Source organism: Cryptotermes secundus, unplaced genomic scaffold (genome assembly GCF_002891405.2).
Source record: "Cryptotermes secundus unplaced genomic scaffold, Csec_1.0 scaffold654, whole genome shotgun sequence".
NCBI classification, from domain to species: Eukaryota; Metazoa; Arthropoda; class Insecta; order Blattodea; family Kalotermitidae; genus Cryptotermes; species Cryptotermes secundus.
In genome coordinates, this window is record NW_019727402.1 from 751,884 (window position 1) to 761,449 (window position 9,566).

Genomic DNA, 9,566 nt, shown 5'->3' on the forward strand with positions numbered 1-9,566 from the left:
GTGTCATGGTACTGAATTAATTAAGCCCAGGATAACCTTATTTTTTGCCGTAGCGTGGAATATTTTTAGTAAGGGTATATCATTATGAAGGAGTCGGGATAGCGAGGCTGAGTCGACACCAAGACCATAGTGCGGCTGGCAGGATTAGGTCAATTGAAAAATCCATTGACATCGGGAATCGAACCCGCGACCTTCCGGCTTGTAGGACAGTGCCTTAACCAACTATGCTACCGCATGTCCCCTGTTGCTGCAGAACCAAGAATTAAAAATTACTTTCGATCGTCTGATGTGAATATAGGCTGTGGTGGTCCCCGGCAGGTTTTATCTTGTCGAATTGTTTAATCTCCATTTGCAACAGGCGACGTTTTAAACGCTTCAGGCCACATGAGGCGAAATATCGATTTTCTCTCCTCTCCCTCTGATGTAGTATCGATTTTATGCCGCATCGGAATCAGAGGTTTTTTTTTCTGTATATGTTTCACCCTCTGAGTTGACTGCTAGAGACATTTCCATCACGCCTGCGAATTCGGGCTGCCTGTAGTGAATGCAGTATGACTGTCTTTTGTCGGTTCGTCTGCCATGTCTGTGCGCTGGCACCGTTTGCTGCTGTATCAAGTAGTTTTACCATACCATTTCTCTAGACACGGGGGCACTATGCTACAAGCCGGAAGGTCGCAGAATCGAATCCCGATGAGGTGGATTTTTTCAATTGACCTAATCCCTTCAGCCGCACTATGGCCCTGGGGTCGACTCAGCCTCTAACAGAAATGAGTACCAGGAATATTTCTTGGGGGTAAAGGGGGGCCGGCCGGCGCGTAAGGCTGACAACCTTATCGCCATCTGTGAACCGATTGTCTAGAAAATGTGGGACCCTCGGCGTCTCACAATCCTATGGGCCTCCATGGCCTATTAGAGGGGTAGCTTTACATTTTTTTCTCTAGACACTCTGAGAATGAAACCAGTCAGTGTATGGTCTTAACTTCCAAGAAATTTCTGAGACCGTTTCTGTAGGCGCTCTGAAACCCAAACATTTAACGGGTTTTTACTAACTCCCAATAAATTCTGTGAGACCATTTCTGTAGACAGTCAAAGAAAAACAGTTAACAGTTTGTTTTTCTAACTCCCAAGAAATTATCCGAGACCATTTCTGTAGTCTCTCTGAAACCCAAACAGTTTATTCTTGTTTTCTAACTACAAAGTGATTCTCCCAGGCAAATTCTGAGACACTCTTAAACAGTTCACAGTTTGTATTAACTACGAAGTTTCTTCGTACAGCTAGTCACGAAATGCCCCCCCCCATGTGGATCCCGAAGATTCGGGTATGAGACCAGGAATTTCGAGGCGGATCTGTTGTTACTTTTACAGGACAGAACGGGTGTATTTGGAACATGGGCTAATTATCATTAATGCAGCGACATGTTTTCATTAATATCCCATTGACTAGGCGTACGAACATGAATCGGATCATACCTAAATCTGCCCCTAAGCCCCTTGCTTCTACTTAGAGAAACCCGAGTGAACTCAGCCCCCGTCCGAATTATTAATGTGTGGTAATGCGCTTCGTGTATCGTAAAGATGGGTGCACGTATTTGAGCGTCTTTATGTCATCATGAATTATTCATTACCTTAATTCCTTTGATGTTTAAAGTTGCAACACGATGACATACCGTCAGCGTTCATCTTCTGGGCGTTAGAATTTTATTCTTCCTCAGCGCCTAAGCGTTGTAGAGTTGATAGTTGCAGTACACAGAAATTGTCACATATGTCTCATTCAGAGTTTCTAGACATGGTCATAATAGCCTGTTGCAATTAAGGGCACGCAGTAGCGTAGTTGGTTGAGGCATTATTCTACAGCTGAAAGGTCGCGGGTTCGAGCCACGATGAGGTTGATTTTTTCAGTTGACCTAATCTTTCCAACCGCACTATGGCCCTGGGTTCGACTCAGCCCTTAACAGAAATGAGTACCAGGAATCTTCTTTGGGGGGGGGGGGTAAAGGGCCGTTGGAGCATAAGGCTGACAACCTCACCGCCATCTGTGAGCCGATTATCTAGAAAATGTGGGAGCCTCGACGTCTCACAACCCTATGGGGCTTCACGGTCTGTTACAGGGATAGCTTTACCTTACTATAATTATTAATTACTGTTGTGCTGAAAGTGTTCCTACCGTAGGAACGGTTTTACACAATTAGTGTTTGTGTTTGTTGCAGCATCAGCAGCAGGTGGCCACGGCTGTAGAGAGAGCGAAGCAGGTCACCATGACTGAACTGAACGCCATCATAGGGGTAAGGACCATTCTTAATTCCCAGGGATATGTTTACAGATCAGAGCATTTTTATTAGACATTTTATTTTGTCATTTAATCGGCCTGTACTAAGATATTTTTGTTCAGTGGTGGAGCTGTCTATACCTCCACTCCTCCATATGTGTTCATGGCATACTGCTTATCTAATTAAGCACAAGGAAAACTTTACTTTTACTGCTGCTGTCTTTATGGTTTTCATGCTTATATATATAAACGTAGAACGCAACATATATATATATGTACATATATGTTGCGTTCTACGTTTGTGTCGCTCTTTTCGTATGTTACTCGTTCGTAGCTTATTGTTAATCTGTTAATAGTTTGTATTTACAGAAGTTATATAAACGATAAACCGAACGAAGCGTGAAGAGTAATATGAACGTAACTTAAACACACACTTATTTACATACAGACTTACACTTACACAAGCACAGCTTGACAGAAGCATATAAGTTTACGTCCCTTAAAATGTTTTAACTTTATTATAGCGCTCATGTGGGGGACAGTATGAGAAATACTGTGATGATACATGAGTATACATCGGACACTTAGGGTTAAATATGAAACAGTTATATATGTGTCGGGTAGGAAATATTATAGGAAGCTGTTTTATCTCAGAAATGCGTTGAAAGTAGATCAGTTTCACGCTCATATGACCCCTCCTCACAGTAGAAGAGGATACTATGCTAATTAGAGAAGAATTAAATGGAATGGTGGTTATGAAAATAAATAAATATATATTCTGTAGCTTTTACTTCAGTTATGCCATTTTCGACGTTCTTAGTTTTTTAAAAAATAAAGCAATTGTTTGTTAGGCCTTCGAGCAAAGGGACAGACATAATTTGCTTAACTAGTCCGAAGCACTTCGGGATTAAATGTATCGGTTAAACGAAAGATAAATTTCCATTGCGTACATCGAGAGAAGTATTCGTGTTTGGTTTCAAGGGGAAAAATAGTCCTTGAAGACTACAGAGTTTGGTATACGTGTATAGTTAGAAGAGAATGTTTTAGTTTAGTTTCGTTATTTTACAAAGACAGATATACCCATTCTCCCCCTGATCCCGCAATAGTTATGTTGCTACTGGATGCTACTCCATGTTTATGAATGTTTAAATTCACCTACGACATTTTGTGTACGGTGCTGAATTAGTGTGTGGCAATGAATATGTAGAAAATATGCAGCTTCTGTTGAGTTTTCAGGATGCAGATTTGTTTGAAGTATTCTTAAAATTGTTTAATTAAACATACTTACAAATGTTATATTCAGGATTGTCAAGTTGCCGGCTGCGCATGACTTTGTTAATCTGACAGTTCTGGAATCTTTGCGAGTGGAAATGATTCATAGAAATGGTTCGCTCTGTTGCCTAATTGTTGCCAGCCATTCTGCTCAGGTGCAAGCATTTTACAGAAAGTAGGCTTCTTCATGTAACTTCTTTTAATGAAAGTCTCGTTCTCTTTGTGTATCCCTCCACTTAAACATCCCACATTTTTGCTAGTAAGGTACTAAAGAAGCTGCCGATGTGGATTCTCGAACATTTTCGCTCTTGAACCTCGGTCTGATCTTTTAATGCTGCATGACGTGGACAGGAGCGTGGATGCAAATCTACGCCAGTTGGAGGCGTGGTTTTGCCGACATCTTCTCTGTTTCGGCCTTGGGAATTAAAGATTTACAGTAGAAGTTGGGAGGAATCATTGAGGTAACAGGCAATTAACAGACAGGGAAAAAAGAAAGGGCTTGCCACAAATGATTTCATGTTTCCACATGTTGGCTTACGCAACAGAAAGAGAGAAATACTAGATGAAACCCCGTCGCCTTGAAGCGAAGGTTCTTATTAAGGAAGACACGTTCCACAGATCCGCCACAACACGTTTAGAGACCGCAGAATTGGCACTGACCCATCTGTTTCTCAGTGCCCGATGCGCATGCTTAAATTCTAACCATATTCTATATCGTATTTCTTTGTGCTCGGCACAGTAGGACTTGGAGGCGATAGTAAGGTGTTACTGCTACTCACACAGACTTTTATCTGCCTGTACTCTTTTATTGCATAATGCAAAGACAAAGTTATAATCACAAATAGGAACAAATACAAATTCACTCTTCTTGGATAGGACCCAGTTGTCTGTTCCATATCGATGGCTCGTACCCTTTCGTCAATCCTGCTGGGCGACTGTTAGCTTCCATGTCATTGGTTTAGGTTGTTCCTTTAAGAACAACAAATGACACGGCCCCTGACATTGGATTGTCAACATAGTTAACATTTTCTTCTCATGGCCATAGAAATGGCTCTTGTATCTCCTGGGACCTGTGATATAAGTAGGCATGCTTAGAGTGTATAAGTCTATAGAGGTAAAGTTACCCTAGCTATCTATGGCTCTACAGCCCTTTGGACTTTGGCCGCGTTTAAAGTTTCTTAATCCATACGCAGTCGGTGGGACTCCTTGGACGGGGGATCAGTCCGTCGCAAGGCCGTTGCAGAGACATTAATACTTCTAGCGGGATTCGAACCCACGATCCCAGTGTTCGAGCGGACGAAGGCGGTTTATGCCTTAAACATCGCGGCCCCTGTTATCGGCTTGGTATAGTTACCCTGGGCTTAATTAAGCACCACGCTGTGAAGGCGTATGTGGGAGTGGAGACACAGCTCCACAATTATTAGCTTTATCAGCAGACTGAATTGAGTGGTCAGCTTCATGTTTCGCCGCTTTGCCCTAAGGGAGGCAGCCACTGGTACCCATTGTAGAATGAAGAAAACAGAATCATGGAACGTACGGTTTGCAGCGCCGAGGTTTGACAGCGTGTCTGTCAGTGCTGTGACAGTGCGTAACTTACAGTAGGGCTGCAGTATACGGACAGTGAGAGTCGCACGCTTCTCAGTTGAAGTCGGACCGACCTGTAACGCGTAAGTTCGCTTCATGGCTGCCCCGGCTGCACAACTCACCGCAGAATTAGTATATGAAAATATACAGGAGTCTAGGCGGGCGCTGTGGTTGGAATGTTATAGCCCACAACAGTTTTCTTACTGAGTCGGACAGTGCCCAGCTAAAACCACATTGTTATTTAAAACATGTTTGCCATAATCCAGTCTTGCTCTTGTGAACTTGATATTGACCCCTTGGGTCCCATAAACTGCAAGTATTGTGACCAGCTGAGTGACCGCTACTTTCTCAAGAAGGCCACACATCCATAGAGTTACTTATCTGTAGCTAATCGTATCTGTAATTGACATGAACATTTGCTTCCCTTTGGCGCTACAGCCCCAATTTTTGGCCTTGGCCTACCTCCATAAAAAACCCAGTTTCACTTCGGTTTACTAGATCTTAGGCATTCGGTAGGACTCGTTAGGCTGGTGATCAGCTCGTCGCAAGGCCTCTACCTGTACACAAACACAGAAAAACTCAAATATACACACAAACACTGAACTTCCATATCCTGAGTCGGATTCAGACCCACGATCCCGATTTCCGAGCGAGCGAAGACAGTGCATGCCTTAGACCGCACGGCTGCCGTGACCGGTTTGATATGAATATAAGACTGTAATTGAGCACATTTTGTTCAGCTCGGACTTGAAGCCTTTTCATGTGTAGTCTGTGTGGTGATTTCGTGGTCAGTACTGCGTTTGGACGGGGACTGCAGTTTCAGCCCACTGTCGTATGAAATGTCTGGGATGACGCGACAAAAACCGCGATTCTATCGTTCATTGTACGAATAATTAACAAGGAATGGTTTGGTTGTGATGGAACCGACGTTATATCAACATTGCAATTAATCTCTAAATTTACGAGAAAGAGAATAGACATATTGATTTGCTTGTATTACGTCTCTCCTCTCTGAGATTAAATCCTAAATACGATTAGTTACTATAGGATTCTGACGATGGTGTATAACACATAGAGATATTGGGTTTTCGGTCTTTATCCATCGTCCTGGTTTTAAGATAACTAAGAAAAACACGACGTTTCGAAACCGGATCTGTTTCCGTCCTCGGGTGAGGAAAAACACCTATTCTATTGGGTCCCTTAGAAAGAGCTAGCCTCAATCACTGGTTCAGTGATTGAGGGACCCAACAGAGTAGGTGTTTTCCCTCACTTGAGGACGGAAACAGATCCAGTTTCCGAAACGTCGTGTTTTTCTTGGTTATCTTGAAACCAGGACGATGGAGAAAGTCCGAAAACCCAATATCCCTAAATACGAAGTTGCCAGTATCACGCGTCTTCAATATTATTCACAACTACATGTGGAGGGGGCGATTTACGGGTACGTTTTCGAAGGTGGTATATTTTCTGTCAATTGTTGAGAAGCAGCAAGTGTTTCATTATCTCCAAAGGATTGGAAAGCAACCGCGCTGACACGTACCCTGCGCATAGCTATGCATTGCACTTACAGCCTGAGTGTACACACACTGTAGTCGTAATATCCTGTATATACACGGATGAAGGAGGACAGACAACTAAGTTACCTGTGGCCATGCGTGTGGTCAGTCTGGTTTCAAGTCGGTTCGGTGTGGAGGGATGAGGTTGCAGTTACTCTTTCTCCATGTACATGGTGTAGGACAAGGTTAATGATGTCAGAAGTTAACCCCTTTCTCTCTTCTCTCTCTCTCTCAATCTCTGGTCCCTGTGCCCCCCGTTGTTTCACAACTTTTACCCCTCCCCCTGCTCCCCCCCCCATCCAGCTCATTTCACATCTCTTCACCCCACTACCGCCTCTCCTACTCTCTAATTAGAACCGAATACTTAATCCGATGCCATTCAAGTTCATTATGATAAGCCGTGTTTAATTGCTAATTCATGGACCAGTGTCGTTTGACTATACGCATGCGTATGGAAGTGGGAAGGAGCTAATATTTTCTGGTTTTGTTAGAACCGCTGAAGAGTAGAGACTGGTTTAAGTGCCCAGTAAAGTTGTTACTCTTCGAATTGAAACATTAAAAGTTCGGATATTAGCTCACGCGTCATGGGTATGGTATGTTTATGGCGGTATTCTTGAGCCATGACGTGTCTTGCAAATTAGACGAAACTCAGCAGCTTGTATTTACGGTAGTGTTTCTTCCTCTCCTTTCCTCCCATTTCATAACTAGTCATTGTATGCTGTGTCCGTCCACTTTCGAGTTTTCTGCAGTTCGTGCAGGTTAATAATGGACAGGCGGCATCCTACCTGGACTTAATAACAGAGTGGATAATTTTCAGTCCAGTGTGTCATACAAGTTTACAACACTTCAGTCTCTATTCACCTTACATGTTTCGATTCAAAAGAATCATCCTCAGAGGCGAACCACTACGATCAGGAAATACTGTCACATAAGATGTTTTAACCATATGCACTTAAGCTATGAATAATGCTCACTATATAAATTTTGTTATTATCGCGGTTGGTTTTGGTGTTTGTCCCAGGCCTTCACGACGGCGCTTCTTGAAGAGTAGACTTACGTATGATGCTCTTTCTTTTAAGCGTATTTGCTGGGTATTCTGACTGGGATTTTCCACAGCACGCGATATGATGTTCACTTTTTCATGTATTAGCCTCCAAATGTATTTAAAATTGTAATAAAATTTTCTTTTGCGTGTAAAAAATTAGTTATTATGTTAAAATATCGTGAGCCGACATTGGGTCGTGTTGTTTTCCTCCTGTTGGTGGGAGATGTCGTTTATTTCTCTTGATTTTATGTTCTTATTATTAGTCGTGTAGTTTACGTGCGTGCTGTGTCGTTTGCCTGACCGGAAACACACTGATGGTTGTCATATAGTGACGTTTAAACTGCAGCGCTAAAAACCCACATTTCGTCGAGTGATGATAATATGATGAGAGGAACGAATTCGAATGAGATTATCGCGTCATTTTGTTTTGAAGACGAATTATCACCATGATAACCATCGGCCAGGATCACCGATAAGCCAGGCAAGGTTCGAACCAAGTACTTCAGAATGTAAGTCTACATCGTTACTGCTGTAAAAAAGGTAAAGCTATCCCTGCAACAGGCAGTGGAGGCCTCTAGGGTTGTGAGACGTTGAGGGTCACACGTTTTCTAGACAATCGGCTCCCAGATACCGGTAAGGTAAGCCTTATGCGTCGATCCCCCTTTACCCCCAGGAAGATTCCTGGGACCCATTTCTGTTAGAGGCTGAGTCTACCCCAGGGACATAGTGCGGCTGGAAGGATTAGGTCAATTAAAAAAAATCCACGTCATCGGGAATCGAACCCGCTAACTTCCAGCTTGTGCATAGCGCCCTCTCGTTGCCGCTGTATTAATCTGATTATTCTGAAGGAAAAGGTTTTATGCTCTCAAGTCGTTGAACAAGCTTGATTAGTGTTTCCCTGTCACTGAAATCCATGCCTGTTTAAGATTTTGTGATCGGAAATGTATAATAAGCATTGTAAGCGTTTAATGCTTTCCCGCAGGTCACGTGGTATGCTACAGCAGGCGCATCGATTGTAGTTGTAAGATCTGATTACGAAAGTACATTAAAATACGTTTATGTATCTTGGGCGAAAAAGAAATGTGACTAGAAAGTACGAAACGTCCAGCGGTATAACATTCACATCCCTGATCCTTGCTCGTAAATCACAACTTATTTGTGTGCTCGTGTAATGGTCCTATGCGTCCTTCCCGTGTGTGAAGCGTTAAGCAGTAGAATTGTTACACGGAAAAATGAGGGTAGGGCGTGAAGCATATGTAACCATCAGTTTCAGTGTTGCTGTAGTTACTAATTTCATTGTATAACAAATGGGAGTTATTTCGCGTGTCGTGTTTACCCAGTGTGTTACACATCTCTGTATGTAGCCCAGAATATGGCATTGTCCACACAAAATGCACCTGCACTTAAGTGGATGAGTTGTTAGGACAGATATTTCGGTCACGTGTTCTTCCTCAAAGGTACTCAGGGAAAAATATAAATTAATTTCCCGTTTTAATACTAATAACATGTTTTTGTTTTAAAATGTATGTAAAAGGTAAGGTAAAGTTGTCCCAGCCGGTCACGGTAGCCAAGCGGTCTAAGGCATGCACTGTCTTCGTACGCTTGGAAACCGGGATCGTGGGTTCGAATCCCACTCAGGGCATGGATGTTTAGTTTGTGTGTGTGCGTTTTTCTGTGTTTGTGTACAGAGGCCTTGCGACGAGCTGATCAGCCGCCCAAGGAGTCCTACCGAATGTGTAAGATCTAGAAAAACCGAAGTGAACGGAGAAGCTCATGGAGGTAGGCCTAGGCCCACTGGGGCTGTAGTGCCAAGGGGAAAAAAAGTTGTCCCTGTGCTTAGCTAATT

The 9,566-nt window shown here is 43.0% G+C and overlaps 1 protein-coding gene across 3 annotated transcripts in view; it reads left to right on the forward strand.

Moving 5' to 3' along the window:
• Nucleotides 1-9,566, forward strand: part of LOC111864706 (protein groucho) — a 349,923-nt gene that overhangs the window by 270,652 nt on the left and 69,705 nt on the right. For all 3 annotated transcript variants that reach the window (XM_023852155.2, XM_033751548.1, XM_023852156.2), the window contains exon 6: nt 2,208-2,282. In XM_023852155.2, coding sequence (XP_023707923.1) covers nt 2,208-2,282 — 75 coding nt within the window. The remainder of the gene's footprint in view (nt 1-2,207; nt 2,283-9,566) is intronic.